Below are 24,173 nucleotides of genomic sequence, written 5' to 3'. Positions count from 1 at the left end.
GCCTTGCATTGTTGCTCCAAATTCTCCTTCAGACAGATGTACAATGTGTAGTTCTTCCTTGTGTTCAAGAGAAGGTGGGGAAAGGCAGAGGCAGGATAAAGGATTTCTCTTAATCTCATTTTCTGGCAGAGGCAGTTCCCAGACGTGCCTTGGCAGTATCTGTATTTAGTAGCTGTGTTCCTGGCCGCTGGCCCAGTCACATGGCGCCGCTGGAACAAGTGACACGGGAATGATGCATTAGCTGAGACCCAGCGCTGTGTGCCGGAGGAGCTGGGGTGGCCTGGCCGGCCCGGCCACGCAGCGCAGACACCGGACCCAGCGCGGCTTGCTCCCAGATGGCCGCTGCTGTTTGGCTCCAGTGAAAGCTGGAAGCTGGTTATTGCAGGTGCCTTGAAAAAATAAACAGGGAAAGGAGCAGAGTCAAATCCTAGAGAGTGTTAAATTACAAGCAAATTTTCAGTTCTTTGAAATGATAAAGATCATCATTCTGAAACAGCTTCTGCAAAATGCTTGACTTACTTTGGGTCAGCTGAGCTGTCCAGACTGTTGGAAGCTATGGAGATGATGGCAGAAAGTGGGATGCAAAGGGGAAAGTTGATAAAACTAAGCATGGCTTTCTGTGTGGAGGAAAGAACTAGGTGGTCGACCTAGGGTTCTGACCTTACTGCAGACTTTGCCTTTCTTTGTTTAAAGACCTAGTTTAACAAAAACCACACATTTCTTCTTTAAGAAAGAAGAAAACCATTGTAAAACACAATTAAATGCATGCCTTTTTTTTTCATGCAATTACAAGCCCTTAGCTCTTCTCTTTGCTAATGAGGAATTCCACTTCTGGAGCTAGCAACTGAGAGCACTGTCTTTGTGCTATTTGTGGTCCTACTTCAAACAATGTACTTGCTGGGTGTTTTCTTTGATTAGGGTCTTGTTTTATTGTGGGTTTTATTTTTTTATTTCTACATTATTACTGATATGCTCTTTGAAAGCTAACTCCCAAACTTCAGACTTGAAGATAAGCCAGTGAGCAGTGATTCCTGATAACTTAGAGAAGTTGAGTTCTGACGCACTGGTTTAATGGGCTGCTCTTTATGTTTGTGGAAAGCTGATGTGTGCACTTTACGGTGACTCCAACTTGCGTAGATCTGTTTGTTAACCTCTATCAGCAGTGTGTGTGTCTTGTCATTTTTTGTGCGTGTCTGTGATGATACTGCTTTGTAGCAACAAAGGTGATGAAAAAATGCTTCCAGTCTTACAAAAATCCAGTATATTGCGCTTTCCTAAGCAGGGAATCTGTGGAATTTTAGCTTTTCAATGAACAAATATATCCAATATTGTTTTGGATTTCATAGAGGAACATGTAGAATTATCCTAAAAAAAATAATTATTGACTGTTCTGTATAGTGTTTTGCTACCTAGAACTTTGTTTTTCTCCACCTGAACTCTTTCTTCAGGAAAATCTGTCTTGAGAGAGAGAGAGAGCAGTGCTCCAAATAATACCTTCCTTCACTTGTTGCGTGACTAATCTGCAATGTATCCCGCCTAACTTGTGTGAAACTAGTAACTATGTATCATGCTTGAACAAGGTAGTTCATCTGAGGTTAATAGAGCTTTGCCATATTAGGACTACTTCAAGTCATTGTGGAAAAGGAATGTGGTGTGGCATCAGCACAGCTCTTCCATATCTGAGGTTTTAGAAAGAGAAGAAACAATGCAGGGTTAATGAAGCAAATTAGGAGGGAGGATGGGATCCTGTCTTCCCCATAAGCTATTCAATGGACTAAAAGAGGGAAAATCATCATTAGGCAATCCAAAAGAGATTCCACTTCTTCTTTAAATATGTATTTTGGCACTAGTCCTGAATGTCTGGGTCTAGGCATTTTTTGTGTATCAATCTTGCTAAGTGTATGTTTTGCAAAAAGAAATGTTCACTGAGACATGTGATTCAAGAGCAGGTATGATTCAAACTTTTTTTTCTTAAGCTTCTCTAGCCGCTTCTAAAAACTGTTTGGGAAATAAAACTTTGCATGGGTTTAGAAAATGTTTTCTTAGATTGAAAACAGTGGTTAAGTTTTTGTGGACATCTGTAACTTATACAGAAAAATTATTCTGAACTATATCGCATACATTTATTTCCTCTTTCCCCCACCCCGAATTTTCTTGCTGAAGTCTTACCTTGACTTGAAATCATTTAGGCAATAGTCTCACAGTGAAGATGAAGGACAGGAAATGACCTACAAACAGAGCAGGTGACATGCTGTCACATAGCCTAGAAAAAGAATGATTAAATTCTGCTTCACAGAGTATTACATCTGCAGAGCAGGACACTTTCTTCCATTTTCTGTGTTATCTGCTTTATGGATTGTGTGTTTTCCATGTGTGGATTTATGTATTATTTTGTTGTTGTTTAGAAACTGTTCTGTGGATTTGCAATGTTAATTCCCCAGGTACTTTAGGATTTATATTATTCTACAGCTGATTGCATTTACAGATGAGGTAGTGTTGTGAAGCACATCTATTTAGTGAGCTTACAGGAGTTCCTTGTTCTAATGCCTGTTGGGAATTTGATAGTTTGATGAATGTTCCAGAATTTTGGTTTGTTTGGGAAAAGGGTAGTACAGAAGTGAAAGCTATGATTTCCTGATCTTAGTCAAAGTGTATTATTTCATTTGCGCTTCAAAGGTGACTGGTAACACTGGTGTTCAAAGTAGTCTTCCTCAATGAGGTGAGGGCTAGAGTTGTCTTCTCCTAGATCATTTCAGTCACTTGAGAATAGGCCAAAGATTTCACTTGTTTGCTGTACTTGGGAGGAGGAGTGATTGTGATCCAGTACTTGTCACTTCTCTGGGGATTGAAGTGGAGTTTGGTTTTTTTATTGCTATGGGTTTCCCTAAGCAACAGAGCTAGTTGTTCAACCTACCCTTGCTCTAGTTTTTCTGCCTCACTTCTGTCCAGTTTTTGGAGGTTGGGGTTAACTGTGATTACAAAATCATTTTAAGGGTGCTGTGCTATTTAGCAGGTAGCACGTAGCACTGGGTTTTGAAATCTTGCTTCTAACTCTACTGCTGGTCTGGTTGACCATTAACGAAGTTATTTTCCCTTTTTAACCTGGAAGGGAAATTGAAGTACAGCTGTTATGTTATAAAATGTTTAAAATTTTACTGATGGGGAGAAAGCCCACCATAATTCATGAGAGATGTGAATTATGAGCAGATATGTCTGGATAACTTTTTAGTGCAAAGATGGGGAAGAGGACTTTGTTCTGCAGTAGAATTACCAGAGCCTAACAGAACATCCTGTGTGCAGCTTTGGTCACTGCAATACAAAAAAGATATTTAAGCTATCAGAGAGTGCTCAGAGGAGGGCAACAAAGATGATGGAAGGCCTTGGGGAGAAGCTATATGAGGAATGGCTGAGGCCACTCAGTTTGTTAAGCCTGGGGAACAGGAGGCTGAGAGGAGACCTCATTGTAGTTACAACTTCATCATGAGGGGAAGAGGAAGGGCAGGCACTGATCTCTTGTCCGTGGTGACCAGTGACAGGACCCAAGGGAATGGCCTGAAGTTGTGTTGGGGAGGTTTAGGTTGCATATTAGAAGAAAGCTAGTCCTTTAGAGGGTGTTTGGGCACTCAAACAGGCTCCCCAGGGAAGGGATCACAGCAGCAATCCTGACAGAGTTCAAGAAGCATTTGACAACACTTTGGGGCAGAAGTGTGACTCTTGGGGATGCTCCTGTGCGGGCCCAGGAGTTGGACTCGATGACATTCTGTCTTCTGTTATCAGATTCCTTTGTTCTGTTCAAAAACTTAAATTTACTTGGTCAGGAGTATTATATTAGATATTTTTGTCATCAATACTGTTATTGAATTATTTTATGAGGGACATGACTATAAATTCCCATCAAGCAACTTGAAGTCTGCAACCTTTTCTCATTGTTTGCTTTCATACTTTTTCAAAAAAACTTTTCAAAGTACTAGTGTCAAGTTCTTGTCCAAGTATAGATAGCATTTGTCCTTAGAAATAAAAGCATTACAGTGCAGAATATCTAGCATGTTTCTTGGTGTTGGTAGTTGGGTTTTTTAAACTGATAACCATATGGCAATGATGACAGATTCTTACTTGCTCCTAAGCTATAGGAGGTTGCTAGGGGTTGTCAGATGACACTTGCTCACATGAGAGCCATTAACAGGGTGTTGTAGCCAGTGTTAGAACAACCTTGCAACTAAGGGCGAGTCACTGCAGAAGCAACTGTGCTTTTTTTTTTTTTTTTTTTTTTTAAAGAGGCCATATGGTTCAGTCTTGTGACTACATAATTGCCAGCTACCTAAATCACATACCAGGAAACAAACATAGCTAAAGTCAATATTAGCTGTTGTATCTGCTACAGCTTTGCACCAGGCTTAGTAGGAGAACCTCTGACAGCAGCAAGAGCAAGTCCACGATGACTTCTGAAACCTGAAAGTCATGTCTGTTCTGTCTGGAATAATTACAGAAGTACATTAGCTACAGCTGTCCTTTTGTATTAATGGCTTATAGAATATATGAAGATCTTTTTGCCTGTTTTTCCCCCAACTGGAAATTCAGCAGACTGTGTTCCGTAATAGGGAAGAAAGCCGATGGTAAATTACCATTGTAAATGGTTGATCAATAGTGAAGAAACTTGCTTGAGGCTGTTTTTCTTCAGCAGGTATTTAGTTTCTTTGAGGGAGCTTTACACGAGGATTTGTAGCTAAGAAAATGTGTGGGGGTACACCGAAAACTGCAAATGGCACTGAGGGACGAATAGAAAGAACAAGAAACAACAATGATGTGCCACTTGGAAATAATCTCTCTTGTACCAAATTGGATGAAAGAATTAGAAAGTCTTTGAGAGACGAAAGTGTCAGCTGTGCCAACAAAGTGACTAGACTGCTGCAAGACAGGTATGCATGTAACTTTTTTGATGTGTATGATTTTTGACAAAGAAAGGCATTTTTATGTAACAGTTGATTTATAATCATGTGCTGAAAGGCTATTTTGTAAATAATTGAAAAAGTTCTGTTAGAAACTTAGTCTTGATGATGATTGAAACTCCAGAAAGTCTTTCCTTTTTGAAACCAAACTGACATACTTGACTCCGATGTGTAAGATTTATGTATATGGAAACTGAGGTATAAGGGTAATTGCCTTTCTTTTCAATTAAGGTTAAATAATCTTACCTTCTCTTTCTAGTTTCCTAATTAGTTTCCTCTCTTTTACTTTTTTTGCCACCTCCTGTGTTAGTGGGTCAAGTACTAACAGTGCGCGGAGCTGACAGGAGAGAATGCTGTGAAGTGGGGAAGAACAGAGAGGGAACCCTCTGCTTTACTTGTAAATTACTTCTAATTCAAGCATTACATCAGAGTAATCTGAAGGGGGAATAGTGTTTATTTAACTTTTGTGTTGCCCTTTTCAGACATGTGCCAGCAGGTCTCCAGGGTCTGACTCTTTATAGCTGTGTAGCTGTGTTAAAAATACGGTTTAGGGTGGCTTTTTCCAAATTCTGCCACCCAAGGGTCTTAGAATTGGTATTCTACATTCAGGATTGCTGGCCTAAGAAGCAGAAAAATATAGATAAACATACATAGATGTTTCAGTCTGTTTAGTTCTCTAGCCTGTAGGTGTTGCGCTGGAGGAGTGAGGGGTTAGTCACTTTCAAAAAGAGTTTAAGGTCAGCCGAAGTAGTTTTTCAATATAAATGAATAGGTCACTCTTCAGTTATTGCATGCATGCTGGTAATTATAAAGGTGAAGCAAAAGCTTTCTTTGTAAACATTAGAGTTTGGAGATCTGTATTAACTGAAAGTATTTACTCAGGGCAGAATGAGACAAATTTCTTTGTGAATTTTTTCCTGGAACAAACAAGTTTGCTTTCCCCTAAGTAAGAGAGATCTTGCCTCCATGTCTCTTAACTGTAATTGAAGAAATGCTGAAAAAACCAAAGGAAAGTAGCATGTAGGAGAACATAAAGCAAGCTTAAGCTTCTCTGGGGAGGGACAAAACTTTTCAGGATATCAGTAAGCTGTTCTAAACTTGTGCCTTCCTTTCAAAAAATAAAAAATAAAAATAAATCTGTAGCATTTTAATATCTGTGCTAGACCTGGTTCTATTGTCATATGAGCACAGCTTGATTTGGTTTATATATTTTGACTTGAAGATAGTGTTTATTAGTTCTAGCATCCTCTACCTACGGTAAAGGTACAATCTGAAGGTGAGGCTAGGTAATCTGTGCTGCTCAAACAGACTGATGGTGTTGAAGGAGCCACTTCTTCCTTTGATTTTTGGCATCATGCTCTTGTCCTTTTTCCCCTTGTTCTGGCCTGGCCTTTTAACTCCTTTTGCAACTGGGTCCCCTTAGGGAGTCATCTCACTAAGCAGACAGAGAACTGACTTGGGAACAAGAAAATTCAATTAACATCCCAACTAGCCTCAATACTTACTTAGACTGTATCGGGAACATTGTCTTTGTGCCCTTTCCTAAAGCTATATAGTTCCATGGACTAAATGAGTTAGTGTAAGTCATGCTGCCACCAAGAGGTGCAGGTTCCACTGCTTTCTACTTCTTCCTTTCTCCAACCATGTTTCTGATCCACTTTCATGTGTTTGGACGGACTTCTGTTGCTGTGGAGAATTCAGTTTATGGGAGGGTCCAACAATTACCAGAGCAAGACACAAGTAACAGAAAGGGTCACATAGTTACAAAAAGGGGTGAAAAGACGTGTGGGGCTCTTTCTTCTGTGGTCAAATTAGAAAACATGTTTAGTCAGAACAGCCACATTTAACCTGAAATGTGAACATATAAACAAGATCATATTAATTTAGTTAATTCAGCTGGTTTTTAAGAATATGCAGGACCTGGCATTGCTAAATAAGCAATGAGCTGATCTAGAGATAAGGAAGTAACATTTTGGGGTTTTGGTTTTTACGCATGTGAAAACAGAGCTGACCAATGAGTCTACATACGGTCTGTATTCTTCAACACTGCTTTCAGGAGATGACTGAATACTCCTGTCCCTGTTTTGGGGGAACTGTGTTACATAACCTCGCTTAAACAATAAAAGGTGGAAGTGCTGTAAGCAGTGCTCATCAGTTTTTGTGATGGGCATAAACATCCCGGTCATCTGACTAGTTTTGGGCCTGCTGCTGGATTCCATGTAGGAAGTAATGACGCTACATGGACTTGTATGCCTGTATAAATTACCTATAGATGAGGATCTCTTCTGTAATGGGTAGGTCTGCTGCAGGAAATGCATCTGTAAGCAATGGCATCATTAAAACATAAGTTTGATAATTGGTTAGAACTATAAGAAGCATTATCTGAAATTACTTCCCTAGATTTGGCTTGCTAGTCACATAAAGCTCTGTATGATAGATTTTGTGTAATTTCTTAGCTTGTTGCTAGCAGTCTGGTATTAAAGAATCTGTTTGTAGTTCTGGCAGATTGCAGCAATCTTTAGTTCTAGCATGTTATGTGGAAAAGGCTGTTAAGTTGGCTTCCACTTTGACATAAAATCCAGTTCATGTCTTATACAGAAGTCTGCATTGCATGAATAACATGAGGTTTGCTTTAGTGTGTAATGGAGTTCATTTGTGCATAAGGAAACCTGAATTCATGCAACCCAGCCTGCATGCAACCCTGCTTCAGTGGGCAGATGCAGGGCTAAATTGGCTTAATCTGTGTCTGAAATGAATCTTTCTTAGTTTAGACTTGCAAGCCTGTGGTCTGAAGGATGGATGCTGCTGTGCCAGTCACGGAGATAAATAAGGCTTTACTCTTGCATAAAATTTAAGCTAAAGCCATAGAGATGTAACTTTTCTTTGTTGTTTAAGAAAGGAAAGACCTGCAGCCTTTTTAAGAAAACAGCATAGTTACTTCAGGTTGTCTGTTGCAGCAAATAAGTAAATAGATAGCGGTGTTACTGAAGAGATATTGGGGTATCTAGTTCTGAAGAGTATCAGGTTCATGTGGCAGACTAGGATGAAGTGTATTGATGGCTCTGACTTCTCTTGCATTCAGTATAACTGGATTTTGTAATAGCATTGCACAGGCAGTGGGCTGAGAAACTACTAGCAGACTTCTTACACAAATGGTGTAGTTGCAGCTCTCTGTGTAAGCAAGGTGTGTAGGATCTCTGTTGGGCAACTCTCAACAGTTGTATCAGGACTGGTCTCATGTAGGTTAACATGATGCTCTGACTGCCTTTGAAAGGGAAGGCTTGAAAAGAAACCTGCCTGGCACTCTCAGCAGTTCTGGAGGCAACACGTTACATACACGTCAAGAAGTTTCCTCACTGTGGATGGCAAAACAGCCTTTAGCATCATTCCATGATGGGAAACCTTGTATATTACGTACATACAGCATACTTGTATTAGAGTAACAGTGGAGATAGGTATCTGGCTTATTCTGTCCCAAGATGTTTAAAAATAGACCTCCAGATCGAGGTCTTTCAGGTTTGAAAAAGAAGCCTATTTAGGCCTTTTTTTTTTTTTAGCTATGTAGAAATAGCACAAAGAAGAAATTAAGCTGGCTTTACTTAAAATTATTTTAAAATCACAAGTCTGCAAGTGTACTTCTAAAGCAGTTATCCTGATTCTAGCAGAATTGGATAGTGTTTACCTCGCTGTTGATTTATAGATGTTGACAGAGCATGGAATAAAAGAAATAGCTTCCTAAATTTTAGTCTTTCATCTGCATAGGAGTTTTATGCTCTTCTCTCAATTATCTACCTTCCATTTCTGTAAAGCACAGTTTGGGGAAATTCCTAAATGAAACCTCCTTTTGGGTGGAAGATCAGCATGGCCTTGACTGAAGTCTGTTATGCAGTTTGTTAAACCAACAACTATTAATAAGTTGTACTCTCACCCCCCAGGTGCAGTCCATCCAGGTCAGGGCTGGGGCAGTGTGGCTGAGCAGCAGTGCTCTGTGGCGCTGCTTTATGCAGTAGTAGGTTTTTTCCATTGATTTCAGCTTGTCAGCTACTTAACCTGAGAAGTGTTTTCTGTAGCTAAAGCTGAGGCCAAGCAAATCTCCATGCTCTGATGTGTAGACTGGCTCCTTTTGGAATTAGAAAATGAGGTTTCTTGTCATTGCCATAATAATCTCTTTGGCTTCTCTGCCTCTGTGGTAGTGCAGTGAGGCAGGCGTGTGCCATGTTGGATCTTTGCAGAATGGGCAGATTCTGGCTTGAGAGAATTGTTTTGCTTCAGGTCAAAATTCAAGTATCTTGGTTTCATGTACTAAATTATTTTCATTGTAGCTGGACATCAAGTCTCAGTAATCAGTGGCTGCTCTGTAACCCCTGAAATGTCTCAGAAAAGGGGGAAGAAGAATGGAACAACATAAACCTTGTCTATCCATTGCAAGGCTTAAACTTTGGGAAAATCTTAACTTACATTGTCAGGAATAGGTCAGAAGGAATTAGGTTTGTGTTGTTTAGAGTAGGAAGAGAGAGGGTGTAAGCCTTGTGCTTTTGAAAGGCTGCAGTAGAGAGGATGGTAATCCACTGTGTTTTATTGTCACTGGGAGTATTGCATAAAATAGTATGCTTACCTTATTATAAGGATGATCCAGGCTGTGTACAGAGAAGAGAATGATATTAGTTAAGCCTGGAGCAGATTGATGAGACTAAATTTAGTGTTCTCTTTCTGGGAAATTTTGGAAGAAGATTGGATGAAAATTGGTCTGGTTGTGCCTGTCTTTGTCAGTGATACTGAGCTTAGACACTCCTTTGGAGCTCCTTTTTGCTTGTAGCTATGTGATTTGCAACTTGGATTCTGTAAATGCTAAGTAAAACATGTATTTGCCTTAATACCTGTTTCTTCACTTAAATGAACCTGCAAAGTAAACACACTATTTTAATATCTCCTGTTTCTAATCCGCAGCTGGTCCTCTTCGGAGTTGGACTTAAATGAAATCCGCCTGATAGTTTACCAAGACTGTGAGAGGAGAGGCAGACAGGTCTTATTTGATTCCAAAGCAGTCCGCAAAATTGATGAAGCTGTGGTTCAGGTATGAAATGGTGATTTTGCTGTTGTCCTACTGCTCTTTTGTTTTCCTTTCCAAAAGCAGCTCTTTTAAGAGGGCAGTGTCAACTTCTTAGTCTTGTGATGTTTCACCGTGATAGCTGCAACAAGCAAGCCTATGAACATATCTGGTATTTGGTATTTATAATGTAAATATGGTATTCAAATGTAACAATCCAGATTTGCTTTCAAGCAGAGAAATCTATTTACCTTTAAACTGAGATTTCTTCAGCCTTTCCAATGCTGACTGTTTGCTTTTTGTTGCTAGCCCTGGCTGTGCAATCTATTTCAGTGATGTCCACCACGTGTCTAAAGGTGCTTTTTTTCCTTTGGTGTTTGGAGTAGTAAAGCTGTTGTCTTTATGTGAATTAAAACAACTTCACTAGCTAACTCTGTAAGCATGACACATGGCAGTATATATGGCCATGTTAGTTTTGGTGATGCATAGAAGCAAGAGCAGATGCTGTCAAGATGCAAATTCTTTTTCTGCTCTCCAAGCACACAAATTGTGGAATAAAGCTTTCAGCAAACTGAAGTCATTTTAATATCAATAAACCAATAGTGTTTTCTGTTTCGTGGTGGTTTTGCTTGTTTTCTCTTACTGCCTCTATGTTTCTCTTCTACATTAAATTATTTCAAATTTTTGTTTGTTTTGATGTTTTTTTTGGAACCAGCAGTTTCAGCTTGTTAGACTAACATGGTTTATTGCAGAGCTATATATATATCTGTATAAGCCATAGAAGAACAGTCACAACTTGTAGGACTTAGTTATGAAGATGCTTAAAAAGCAACAGTCTGTATTTCAGTCACACTGTAAATATGCCATTGTGCTGAATCAGTAAGGCTGATGAGCATCATCAGCTGATGTCTGATCATCTACTTAAGAGCGTAAATGGGTCAGACTAGTTGTTAATCTTGCTTCCCCTCTTCCCTCACCCCCCACCCAAAATCAAGGTCATTACTTAGTATCTTAAAGTTGTTTTAAAACCAATAGCATCTTAGCAAAAAAAGCATTTCTGGCTTCTTTTAAATACTCAAATTATTCCACTTACTTGAATACCCTAGCTAAAAGTTTACTACAAAATGTCCTACCAGAAACTCTATGCAACACTGACATAAAACAGATTATCGCCTCCCTCATAACACATGATACAGGCTATAATCTGTTTTCTAGCCAGACACTGACTAATCTAAGTACCCTTTTAAAACTGCCAAACCACTTTGAATGCCATGCAAGAACCTAGATGTGAAAAATGATTTTGAGTATTTGGTTGTTATCAAACACCAAAACTAAAACTTGATTCATTTAAAATTAAGACAAAATTACTTTCAAACTCAGTCCTGTTTCAATTGAAGTCAAGGAAGTGTATGTGTGTATATTGTGTGTTATTCTGAAATACACTAAGGCTTATTCACATTGAGTATTCAAATACATTGTTTGTCTTTAACCTGGTAATTCTACTAAATAGTGGATTATTCATCCCTGGTTTTTGCTGGCTGTTTTTCTATATTAAAAATCTGTTAATCATTTGGGGAGCAAAAGTCATATGTAATTTGAGTGATTAATTGTGCAAATGATTACAGGAATTGGTTTGTAAGGAACCCATAAGCTGAGATTTTGTTTACAAAGAGTAATTCATAACAGTTGGGAATGATCTTCCTGGGAAACTGATTACTCTGATTATATGTGATACTATGAAAACCTGTCTGACAGTGTGAATGTGAGAGCAGTTCTCCACTTGCTCTGATGCTGGCATTTTAAAAAATATTTTAAAACTGATACCTATCTTTTGAACCAAATAAGAGTATTCTTTATTTCTGTTTCTTTCTTGTAGTTTTAAGGAGATTCTTGCCATGGTATGTTTAGAGATGGGAGTTCTCAGATTTACTTTTATCACATTGTTCTGTTTTAACATAGAAAATGGCAGATGAGGCTTCTGTAAAGACTTCTGCCAAGAACTGCCAAGCAAGCAATGGGAACAACAATGTTTCTTCCCACAGTCCCTCTATAAGCTGTATGCAAAATATCAAAGAACAGATACCGAAGTATCAGGTAATATTTGTTACTTTGTTGCTTTTGTTTTTCTATTTTACTGGAGGAGTTAGTTTATTAAAGCCTTCGCTTAGATGCATTGAATGACTTTGGCTTCTATTACATTACAGATTAATCTGAACCTCGAGATATCTACTCTATCCTTAAAGTATTGTAAAATAAAAATATGTGTGGGTGCAGCTTAACCTTTTAGTCTATCTTGGTCTTACCTTTCAAGGAGTTGTAAAATATATCTAATAGCATTTTGTCATAAGGAGGTCGTAAGAAGCACTATACTGTTCTCTGTTCATGTCTGCTTATGGTTCTGGTCAGTTCTGAAAAGGCTGTTGAACATGGTGTATTAAGAGTCCCTTTCTCTCTTACTATAACATTAAATTTTAGGTACTCTGTCTCTTTCTTAGTAAAAGCATTGGCATTTCACCTAGAAAAATGAAGTTTGAAGGATGCACAGGTTAAGGTGGGAAAAGAAAATAATTATATTTAGCTGGAAGGTGATTTTCTTCAGAATTAATAAACTTCTCTTTGTATTTGCTATTGATGATCAGTCTTTGAAACAAAATAAGAAACTGATCTGAAGACTGCATTTCTAACTATAATCACAAATCATTTTTTTCCAATAAAAAATGTTTCCAATAAGCTTTCTGCAAGGTCAGGGAAGGTGAATTTACTCATTTGAAGAAGGAAGGCAGTTTTTGGGGGGGATCCAGACCACAGAATCCAAGTCCTTTTAACATTTACACCTTTTATCAAACACTTTGCTATATGGAAAGGTTGCTGGAAATAGCTATTTCTTTGGAAATGCAGAAGATCTTTTTTTCTCTCTTGCTTTTGGGGGTCCCCCCAGAACAAGGGTAGCACTGCTCATCTAGTGAGCAAAATGAAGGATTTCTTCCTGATGTACTTGCTAAATCCACAGTGTTAAACCCACACTGAGTGCACACTGATCTTACTCTGCATGAAAAAGATGAACTTCTTTATTCTCCATTCCGAATGCATCGCTGTGGCACTATGGTAAGTTGAAATAGTATGCCAAGTTATTTTTGACTTTGCTGTTCTCATCTTCTTGTCTCTGTAGTACACCAGACCAGCCTCCGATGTCAATATGCTGGGAGAAATGATGTTTGGCTCAGTGGCAATGAGTTACAAAGGCTCCACCTTGAAAATTCACTACATACGGTGAGTGTCCTTTTCTGTGATGCACTGTCTTGTCAGGCACTTGGAATTGATGACTCAGTGAAATAAATGACTGTTTATCCTTTCAGCTCTCCCCCACAGCTGATGATAAGTAAAGTCTTCTCAGCCAGGGTAGGAAGCTTCAGTGGAAGCAACAATAAGTAAGAACATCTTTTTTTATATATAATTTCTTTCCTTTCCCAGCCAGTGTAGTTGTCTTTCTCCTTTTGTAGGTCTGGTAGAAAACTGGGAAGGCAGCTGTGGAGAAGAATTCTCTTAATAGATCCTAGTTAGGCAAGCCAAGTTTTTAATTTAAAAAAAAAAATCTCCAAATTTCTGCTTTCTAATTTGTCCAGGCCATGCAATAAGTTCACAGGTTAGGCGCTTTGGACAATCAAATCTCCATCTCTTACTGCTGTCAGAAGGGAGAGGAAGGGATATGCTGAGAATGCTTTGTCCCCATATCCCACTTCTGTTTTCTTCAACAAATATGCTGTTCTGTTGTACCTCCTCCCCAAAATGGGCAAATATGAATAGATTGAATCCCAAATGTCATAGAAAGAAGCTTCCAATAATCCAAATATAAAAAATAAATGCTGTTTCCTTCCACTTTCAGAAACCTACTTGTCCTTCAATTTGGTTTTAATGTTCAGCCTTCTTTTTTTATAAAATGAGCCTAATTCTTAAGCTAATATTAATGTGTATTGATCATATTCTCAAGGAGTACTGGCTTCTCCCCCTGTTTTAGCTTGCAAGATAGCTTTGAATACATCAACCAAGATCCTAGTCTGGGAAAGCTGAGCTCCAATCAGAATGGTTTGGGAACCTGTCGCAGTGGAAGTAATTTAGGTAAATATTTCCAGGTTCTGTGTCTTTCTGACAACACAAGGCCATCTGTTCATTCAGTTTTGGCTTTTTTTTTTTTTTTCCCAGTACATCACCTCCTTAGGTTTTTTACTTTTTTTTTTTTTCATTTTTTTCCATTTTCTCTGCATTGCTTTTGTTTCCTAGGTGTGTTACAGCTGTGTAGCAGCAAACTGCTGCAGGGTGTGTCTGAAGGAGGTCCCCTCCGGCTCATCCGCAGTGCTTCTTTCTTTGCAGGTTTGTGTGGAATGCCAGCCACAGTGTGACCCATCCATATGCACACACAAATCCAGCTCCTTCTGAATCTTTGCAGGACATGCATAATTAGTCTCTAGAAACAGAGGGCTAAAATAGTGACAACAGGTGTATCTGATATATACTTAAAAATATGTCTTCTGAGAAGACGGCTAAATTACTGTGTTTAATTAAAGATATTTTATGCAGTCTTTTAAAGATGAATTAGCCCTTATGTTTCTTAGAGAACTTATGTTTCCTGGCTTGTTGCTGGTTTCTTGCTAACATGCAGGTGTCTTGCTGGTGTACAGCTTTTTCTTCTCTGATCTCTTGCTACTTTTTAATTTGGTGACAGACATTCAAAATTCTTGAGCTAAGACTGGGTGGCTCTAAGGGTTTTTTTCCTTAAGCAGTATTAATTTCTTTAATTCTCAAAACTTCAGGCTGCATAGAGTCTCTTTTTACAGGCAGAATGATGATCCATGCAGGTGGGTAGATCTCAGGCCTAATTATTTCTGTTAATTGCAAAAATGCGAACTGAAATACCAATGCAGGTTCTTCACAGCCTTTGCAAATCTTGCATGCTCTACATTTTGAGTTACTCTGCACTACTAACACTTTGATGTTATCTGACATAGGCTGAATATTTCTTATTGTGAAGCTTTGTGGACAGTAATCTCAGCTCAGCAAGTGAAACAGAAGTTTTTAATGGACCTTGTGCTAGACTGTTTCATTCTGTTCTTAACCTGTGTCAAAGAACAATCTTGCACACTCAGAGTTTATCAAGAGTGATGAGGATACCAGCAGCCCTCGCTTTCAAAGTTCTGAGTTCTGATAGTGCAGACTGTATTCATATTCTTAAGCTCCTTAGAGATGTTTTTACATTTACATTGGGACAAATAACCTTCCTGTGGTAACATGACACTCAGCCTAGGCTGCTGTTTGCTGCCACCTCTCTTCACACCATACTGATTTTGAGCAACAGTACAGGATGTAATTTTTTTGGTGTATGACCTTTAAACTTAAACATTTTTTTAAATGCTGACAAATAGCATGATGAATTATGTAATATTTTCTGTTGATCTGTTCTGTTTGTTTTAGCACACAGCACACCTGTTGATATGCCTAGCAGAGGACAAAATGAGGACAGAGACAGTGGCATTGCTCGGTCAGGTATCTGCTGTCTGTCTTGTTTGCCTGCTTTTGTAGTTGTTACAATTCTTGGCTGCAGTGATTCACCTGAAATATAGACACCTCATGACCTGTAAATCCATAATTGTTTTTATCTGCTAGGTGGTTTGCCTTCTGCATTTGCCCCAGGCCTTTATGCAAAAATATTTGCAATTATATTCTTTGTTTACAGCCACCATGTTCTGGGTTCTTAACCAGTTTATAATTTGGAGGAAGAACTGGTTAGAGCCTTTACTAGAGCAAATGGAGAGAAATGGCTTTTTACACTGAATAGGAAAATGAAGACCAGAAGTCATCCTGTCTAATGTAGTGGGAGTGCAACAACTCGTAGGAGAGAACACTTTTAATAAGATACGTTTTAGTACGTTTAAGTAGGGACGATCTCCTACTTTATAACAAATGAATGTCCTCAAGCAGCAAGATTTATTTTAAATAATTGTCTCTCCTGTTGCAAGTGAGTTTTATGAAAAAGACCAGCAAGCAAGAGCAACATTTGTGAGAAATTATTGTTAGAGTATGAAGAAAAGTATTTAACCAGCACTCTTTGTGATTCATTGTATGTGGGGTTTTTGCTTTCTTCATAGCATCTCTGAGCAGTCTTCTGGTTACTCCTTTTCCATCTCCAAGCTCTTCATCATCATCTTCTAGCAGCTATCAACGTCGCTGGCTCCGAAGTCAGACAACCAGTTTAGAGAATGGAATTATTCCAAGGTGGTGAGTGTAGCACCTTTCTTCTTACAACAAGTGTTTGTGAGCTTAAGCCTCCTTTCTTTAAAAGCACAAACCCTGTTATTAAATGTTCTCGACTCAGTCTATCTTCTGTGCATGTTACATAAGATTACCAGTATAAAAAAAGCTGAAGTTTTGGCTGAACGTGAACTTCAAAGCCCAATTTGGAGTATAATTACTTTTACTGAATACATAGGCTGTGTATTAATATGAATGTATAGGCTGTGTATGAAACCATATTCTGAAAAATAAATTATATTGTTTCTGAAGGAGCAGAGCATCCTGTTGAGATGAAAGGGACTGTAACAGCACTGCTGCCATAATGACCTTATACTATGATGAAGTCTGACTAGTGAGCAGTTAGTGAAATTTTGGAGTAATAGCCCATGACGACTCTCTTGGCTGGTACAGGATGTTCCTGATGTGACTTCTGCCAAAACAGGAAGAAAAAAAAAAGCTGTGATCAAAAAGCTTGGCTTCTGTTTTGGAATTTTATTAGCTTTTGTAGCTCAGTGGCATAACAAAGCGTGGAATGCAGCAGACTTTTCATAGCTAATAAGCAAATTCTTCCCTTGTCGTTTGCAAAATAGCAAATGGTTCTTGGTTATCCTCTCTCTGTACTCATCCACCTGTACCCAGAGACAGAATGGAATTAGTGGAGACCTACAAGAAATTCATACTATTTGGCCTCTCTCCCTTTTTAGTTAAGAAAAGCATAAAAGCTGCCAGTTAAAATATGTAAGTCAGTAAAAAAAAAAATTAAACCTCATTTGAAAAGATTTATTCCCCTAGTGTCAACCAACACTTGCAGCATTTTTTCTAGATATTCTTAGTGAGTCATTTTTAACATGAAGAATTGTGCCATGGTACTAATGTAACAGTTGTGCTGTCTAAATCACACTTGCAGTTGAGCATAAAATGGTTGATTTAAGTAAACTGAAGTACAGTTTAGTCTAGTTTCCTAAAGAAAAAAGGCTGAGAGCAGCCCATGTAAAAAGGGTTAAAACATCTAGGGTAAATAAGATAATTTCAGCCCAGTTTAAGAAGTAGCCAAATTTTCACAAATAAAAATTTCTGCAAAGTGTTCTGAAAGTTACAAATTGTCTAGAGGAAAGGCTCTTTGGGCTGCTTATTTGCTGTCTGGAGCAGAGTTGTTGGTTTTTTCCCCGACTGAAGAACATGTGCTGGGGAAAGATACTGGAAACAGCACATCATTATATTTACTGTCTAGAATTATTCTTGGACTGGGACTCTTTCTAAGCCAAAAGGCCTCTTCAGGTACTTGTTTTCTGGTTACTTGCTAGAGAAAGAGTAGGCTTCTGGTTGAATACTTCAGTGCCACACAGTTTGCACCCCAGGTTGTTACAGCCAAGATTCTACAGTCTCTGTGACTGATGTTTTAGGCCAATAGCTCAAAGAAATTGAGATGTCTAGTTGGAACGCCACGTAGTCGATTGGCAAGCAAGCTAGATTCGCAGTTTTGTTGAAAAGGCTTCTCTCTCAGACCTAAATACCTCAATTTCTGTTCCTGGGAAGCAGTACAAAAGCTTGTGATGTTTCTTAGATGCTGACTGACCATCCTTTCCTGACTTCCTTGGGAATTTCTGTCTCTGTATGCAAGTTCCTGAAGTTCAGATGAGGTTATGTTTTTGTCTTGAACTCTGTTTTCCCACAAGCTGTTTTTTGCTGGGGTTTAATTGTGTGTTTTATCCTGTGTTCATGGACTCATACCTCTGTGATGAGAATTTTTTGTATATTTAACTTTGTCAAACCAATTAAACTGTAAACCACGTATTTTTAGAATGGACTAAGAATGAATGCTTAGCCCTGAGTCTTTCCTTTTGTTAATTGCTTCATAGTGTTCTATAAATACTACAGACTCCATTTCAAGATAGTTCTGATATGAAAAGACTTCAAACTTTTAATTACCACTCACTGGTATTGCAGTCTTAATGTAACAAAACTCTAAAACCAAGCTATTTCCAGATGAGCTGCTGCTCAGATTGTCTCCATGACTTTTGTCTTTTGTACCCTTTTCTCCTATAATTTCTCAGTAGATTAAAACCCATTATTCAGTTGAAGTTCCTTCCAATAGACATTTTTTCCAAACGATTTTATTTTTTATGTATATACATTATATTTATATATATATATATGATGTTTTTTCAGTGACATTAATCAAGACTCTTTAGGCAAGTAAAGATAATAATTTCATAAATCCAGCAGTATAAATATCTAGTGCTGCAAGGCTAGTATTTATAGAAGAGTAGGGGGATTTTCCACCCTTTTGTGTAATCACAGTAAAACTTATGCTGGGCTGAGACTTGTGTGTATCACCCAAATCAGTTGCCTGTGCAAAGCAGTAGCTTGGAATTTACATCAGGTGTCTGTGGAACTTGACTCTTGAGTAAGTCTTGAAAAACTCCAAGGATAGAGATTCCACAGCCTTTTGGGACACTACCATCCTCTTGACTGACCATTTTTCCCCCATTTGACATTATCTGCAAACTCACTGAAGGTGTGTTTTGGTTCACAGGCCAGGCTCATAATCAAAGCATTGAGCAGTATTGATCTTAGTAGCAGCCCATGTGTAATATTGAGAAGAAGACATAAGTGTTGAAAGAAATGTGGCAGCACTATCAAGGAAATAAACAGAACTTGGGGAAAAAATAATGGTTGTAAAATAACCACCGTGTGGGTGGTTTTTTTTACTTATTATTCTGGTATTTTTTTATAGTTTTAAGCAGAAAACAAATCTTTCTAAGCTGAAGTCTACACAATTTTGAGCTGGGCAAGCATGTGTTTGTAAGCATTAAGTTTGTGTTTTCAGAGTAATTACTGGGTGGTGACATTTTGTCTTCAGTTAAAATAGAAAGTTTTACTTTGTATGATTAACTGCAAACATCCATCTTAAGATCAATATAGATAGTATGGGTTATATGTTTCCCAAATTTTCTCATGAGCATCAGCCCAGGTTCAAGAGCATCATAGATATGTATTGAAAACCTAGAGAGGAGCTTGAGTGCTGGATGCATTTCACAGGTCCAAAGTTACCTTTGACCTTTTTTGGTTATGATTTTGTGTGATGTATCTCTGTTCCCTTTTCTTCATCTCCCTCAAAGTTAAATCCAGGAGGGAATCTGTTGGTTCTGTTTCAGAGGAAAGTGTTCACACCAGGCCTCTCTGGGGATTGTCTTCTTCCTATTTGAACAAGCACAGGACTTATCCATCAAAATGTCAGGCATCCTCTGTTCAGACACGTGTGACAGCAAAGCCTTATGTAGTCAGTCAAAGGAGTCCTACAAATGAGTTACCTTCCACTATATAGAGAGCTATGGATAGAAGCTGAGTTATGTCTCAGTACACAGGTAACTGTCCTAACAAATCTGTCTTACAGGTCCACTGAAGAAATGTTTAGTATGGCTGATGAAACCTGCAGCTCCAATCCTGCAATGGTTCGGAGGAAAAAAATTGCAATCAGCATCATCTTTTCTCTGCCTGAAAAAGAAGAAGCACAGAGAAACTTCCAGGATTTCTTTTTCTCTCACTTTCCTCTTTTTGAGTCTCACATGAACAAGCTGAAATATGCAATAGAAAAGGTACAGAATACTAATTTGGCATAATGTGGAAAAATGTCAATCAGAATGAAGTATTCTAGAATCTGATAGATGAAGAGTGGGAGAAGGTGCGTGGTTTCAAGCTTGCCTCCCTCCTTACACATGCAGTCTTGAGCTTGAGCCCAGTGTAGGAACTCAGCATTTGCTGAAAGAGGTGCAGTTTCTTTTCCAGACAGAATTAGAATGGAGAGTTTTATGCTATGGGTGGTTTTTCTTTCATTCTTGCCATATTTCACTCTGAGGTTTTCTTGACTCCCTAGAGACTGTGGAAATGATGGTACTCTGTCCTTTCATGCAGTGTCTAAAAGAGACAGAAAATATTTGTCTTGCTGTCTTCTTCCTCTCAGAAATGTTCTTTCTCCTTGTCCAGTATTAGGGATTGGTCTCCTATGAGGTGGAGGGAGGTTGGCATTTGTTGCTGTCCTGAGTGGCTGTATAGGACTGGGGCTAGATCTTAGTTGTTTTGACATGTTAATGAAGTTTAAAAAGATGAAGAATGTGAATCCTTTAAGCAGCTGTTTTGTGTCTTTAACTCTTAATCAAGGCCATGATCTCATGTAGAAAAATAGCAGAATCCAGCCAGAGAGTGCAGGTTTATATCAGCCGTGTCATGGATGCCCTGGGAGAATTCAGGTGAGTTGATGGAATTCTGAATTACAAGGAGAGCACTTTTCATGCCCCATGAAAGATATTTGTCACTTTCAGTTATAAGCAACTGAATGTAAGGTCTTGTATTTTAGACAGTGTTTCAGTTAGTGTGAATGAGTTTTCTGCATTGGTTTTTGGGGAAATGTTTTCAGAAAACTTCAGCAAAACCAGCTCAGCTGTTTTCCACATGGGAATGAAAGTAGTTCTGTTGCACTCAGGTGTTCCTGGGATTGTCAGTTAAAGTCTAAACATCTCATCAAGAGCTGGCTTCTGCTGATGACTGTACAGTTGGGTGGATTGATGTACTCAGGCAGATAGATGTGTCTGCTCCTAGCCATAGATGTTGAACAATGTAATTGGCAAGAAGTTGGCAGTCAAAAGCTCTCTTTTCTGTACTTGAGAAAGGAAGGAATGGTGAAAGGCTAAGGAAGTCAGCCCAGGAGAGAGAGAAGGCTTTAGTGGAATGGAGGTTCTGTAATATCTGGAATGTGGAATCGAATCTGTACAATGAATAGAATGGGTTCTTCTTCCCTTCGAATTTATTTCTGAATGGTTTTTCTGAATAAAATTCACATGGGAATGCAAAAAAGGGAAGCCAAATATGTAACCTGTGTGAAGACACTGGGTTACTGATAATAGGAATTAAACAGACTAGTGTTCTGAACACTAGTAATTACTGGAAGAGTAAAAACTCTTCCAGTTTGTTTAGTCTCCCAGATATTACCAAAAAAAGGCAGTAAGTTATAATCTGGACAACAGAAGAGGAAAGGGGCTACTTATATTTATTTGCGGAATTGAAATGTGTGCATTACCACTGACTTTTTGGGAATTTTCTTTGGGCAGAGTTACCATCTGGAACCTATATTCTGTTCCAAGGATTGCAGAGCCTGTGTGGCTCAATATGATGTCCAGCACCCTGGAAAAGAATCAGCTATGCCAGCGTTTTCTTAAAGAATTTACCTTTCTGATAGAACAGATCAACAAAAATCAGTAAGCTTCCCCCACTCCCTTTTTCTTAAGAAAAAAAGTTTTTGTGTTTCCCAGTGCATGTGAATATGTTAAAGCACTTAATGGGGTGTTCTTTTGCTGGTGTTACTTTGGACATGCTTTTTAAAACTTTGTTTTCCTCCTAGGTTCTTTGCTGCTTTGCTGACCGCAGTGCTGACATATCACCTGGCGTGGGTCCCAACAGTGATGCCGGTTGACCATCCTCCCATCAAGGCCTTCTCCGAGAAGCGCACATCCCAGTCTGTGAACATGCTGGCAAAATCCCACCCATATAACCCTCTCTGGGCACAGCTGGGTCAGTATGATTTGGAAAGCTTCAGATTTTTCTGTAACAATTACCTTTGTGTATCCACTCTTTTTAGATAAGGGCTACTTGCAGTCCAGGTCATGTTTCCTGCTGCCAACAGGTATCTTTTGACTGATTAATCAGAGCATTTGGAGGCCTCTTTGCATATCCTGCTTTTTATTCTTGTTCCTTGTTGACATCCTCTGTTACACTGTCTGGTTAACTTGTTATAGAGGTATTAAGATGGTGCAAATACTCTGTATGGTCTGAGCAGTTTGGGAAAAAGCAAGATGAAATAGACTGGATTGAGAGGAATTACCTGGGCCTTGGAGGCCCTTTGTAGTTGAAATTGGCTACCTCCCTTTTTCTCACACAGCTGGGCAATAGATTAGAAGTCTGGCAGCTGGTAGTAGCTCCATTCACTTACTGTTACATGAATGGGCTTGGGGCAAGATTTTTACTCTATGCTCTGTGCCTCAGGCTGGCCTCTGACAAATTTTACAGCTTGTAAATTATCTTGATACAAGGGACTAGATAACTGATGTCAAATGAGTAGGTGAATAAAAGCTGAGAAAGTAATTCTGTCAGTGGTAAATATTTGAAAATTCCTTCTCTTCTTGGCAGCAAATGAAAACCTGACATCAGACAGCCCTTCATTTTAGCTGATGTACTATATTGCCGTGTAAAATAACACACGTGCACACTGAGGCAATGGTGTGACTTACTCTGTGATGCTGGTGCTGTCTCTTCCTGATTGTCTCAGGCTTCTTTTTCTCGGTAACCTTTATAAAAGATTTGCTATTTTGGCCGTGTAGTTGTAATGAATTGTTTCTTGGTTTAAGATGTCATTTAAACATTGTGCAGGGGTTAGACTGAAGGGGAAATTAGAAGTGTGTTCGTGGTGTTGAGGACAGAGCCAGGCCTGGAGTTACAAAAACCAGCTGGACTGGAGGCGTAAGCTCAGTAGTAGCTCTTGTGGTCGCTCCCAGGAGTCGCCACTGGTGACTAGTCAAGAGTCTGTTCTCTTTTTGTCTCGCCAAGTTCTCCGTGCCTGAACTCAAAATGCTCTCTGATTTTGTTTCATTCTTGTGAAGCCCAAAAAGCTGCTACTCTTGTGGCTGCAAAAGCTGATTGTGAAAGGGAGATGTTGCCCTCTGCTGGTCCTCTTCTTTAGGAAGAGGGAAGAAAAACAAAAAATCAAGTCCTGTTGCTTAAAAATGGAAATGACAGGATTTTGATGTACCTGTCTTCCCACCTTCAGACCTGTATTTTCATTACATTATACATATCAACTGCAATTATGTACTAATACAATTGTAAGTCCCTCTGTCATGAAGACATACTGTCTCTTAAACACCAGCTTCAATTTCAACAAGTATTAGTACATTTTGTAGGTCACAATTTTGACTTGTTCCACTGTCTTATTAGTATTTATATAAAAGCCAATTGTGCAAATGAACATGAAGCCTGAATCTGATTTCCATAGCCACTGTGTTTGATTCAAAAGTAAAACAATATATTCCAGTTTCATTTCCATATTGCTCGTCCTTGTGGGCTACCAGCCTTTTAGATTAATTGAGGAGCCTGAAGCCCACTTTTGGTTCCTGAGGAATGAATTTACTGGCTTGTTAGGCTCTGGGGCTAATTGCAAGGGTGTCCCTAACTGAGGGAAGATGGCACCACTGATGCCAGCACCCAGGAGCCTCTCCAGTGCATCACTGGCATCATGGGAAATGGCTGATCTTAGCAAGGGAGGCAGTAAGAGAGCCATGGAATTACTGTCTCATTGATCCTTGTTTTGTAGGAATGGAGCTGGGAGCCTTATTCCTTTTATGTGCTGTATAATGAGAAGGAAGCTGGACATAAATGTGCTCTTGGGTTTTATTTTTTTGCTTTGTTGCTGTTGAAACCAGAGGCCCCCTCGCCCTTGGAAGAAGCCTTACTGAAGCTCTGTTTGTAACTCTTAATAGAGTGTTGCTTCTTGAGGTCTAGTACAAAATCCTGATGGCAAGCTCTGTCCAGAACTGAATTTGAGCAGCCCAGAGGAAGGATTTAGCACCTGAAAGACCTGAAAGCAGTCTGATAGATTAGCAGGTAGCTGATCAAGCCTCAGGGTACAGAAGCCTGCTTTGCACACTTCAGGTAGCTGCAGAAAATTGAACGTTTGCTGGCTGTCTCCCATGTGCTGGTGACACCAGACATAGATTGGTTAACCAAAGACAATTTAGTGAGTGTTCTCTGATGGGTGTCATGTGAAGACAACTGGGTTAACTCATCCTAGGAATAGACACTTTGAGTTAGCAGATCTTTTACCAATAGGGCATGTGAACGTTCCT

The 24,173-nt window shown here is 39.0% G+C and overlaps 1 protein-coding gene across 5 annotated transcripts in view; it reads left to right on the top strand.

The window, feature by feature from the left end:
• FNIP2 (folliculin interacting protein 2) overlaps positions 1-24,173 on the top strand; it is a 97,313-nt gene that overhangs the window by 12,700 nt on the left and 60,440 nt on the right. For 4 of the 5 annotated variants that reach the window (XM_084205278.1, XM_084205279.1, XM_084205280.1 and 1 more), the window contains exons 2-13: positions 9,894-10,020; positions 11,953-12,087; positions 13,163-13,263; positions 13,350-13,421; positions 14,009-14,109; positions 14,272-14,361; positions 15,460-15,531; positions 16,134-16,263; positions 19,676-19,877; positions 20,440-20,528; positions 21,387-21,533; positions 21,677-21,846. In XM_084205278.1, coding sequence (XP_084061404.1) covers positions 9,894-10,020; positions 11,953-12,087; positions 13,163-13,263; positions 13,350-13,421; positions 14,009-14,109; positions 14,272-14,361; positions 15,460-15,531; positions 16,134-16,263; positions 19,676-19,877; positions 20,440-20,528; positions 21,387-21,533; positions 21,677-21,846 — 1,436 coding nt within the window. Of the gene's footprint in view, positions 1-4,716; positions 4,917-9,893; positions 10,021-11,952; positions 12,088-13,162; positions 13,264-13,349; positions 13,422-14,008; positions 14,110-14,271; positions 14,362-15,459; positions 15,532-16,133; positions 16,264-19,675; positions 19,878-20,439; positions 20,529-21,386; positions 21,534-21,676; positions 21,847-24,173 lie in introns of those variants that run through there. The other variant, XM_084205277.1, reaches the window with a different exon arrangement.

Source organism: Fringilla coelebs (assembly GCF_963513975.1).
Source record: "Fringilla coelebs genome assembly, chromosome: 4".
Classification (NCBI taxonomy): domain Eukaryota; kingdom Metazoa; phylum Chordata; class Aves; order Passeriformes; family Fringillidae; genus Fringilla; species Fringilla coelebs.
The sequence above is the reverse complement of the archived record's forward strand: the minus strand, read 5'-3'. Positions and strand labels throughout refer to the sequence as shown.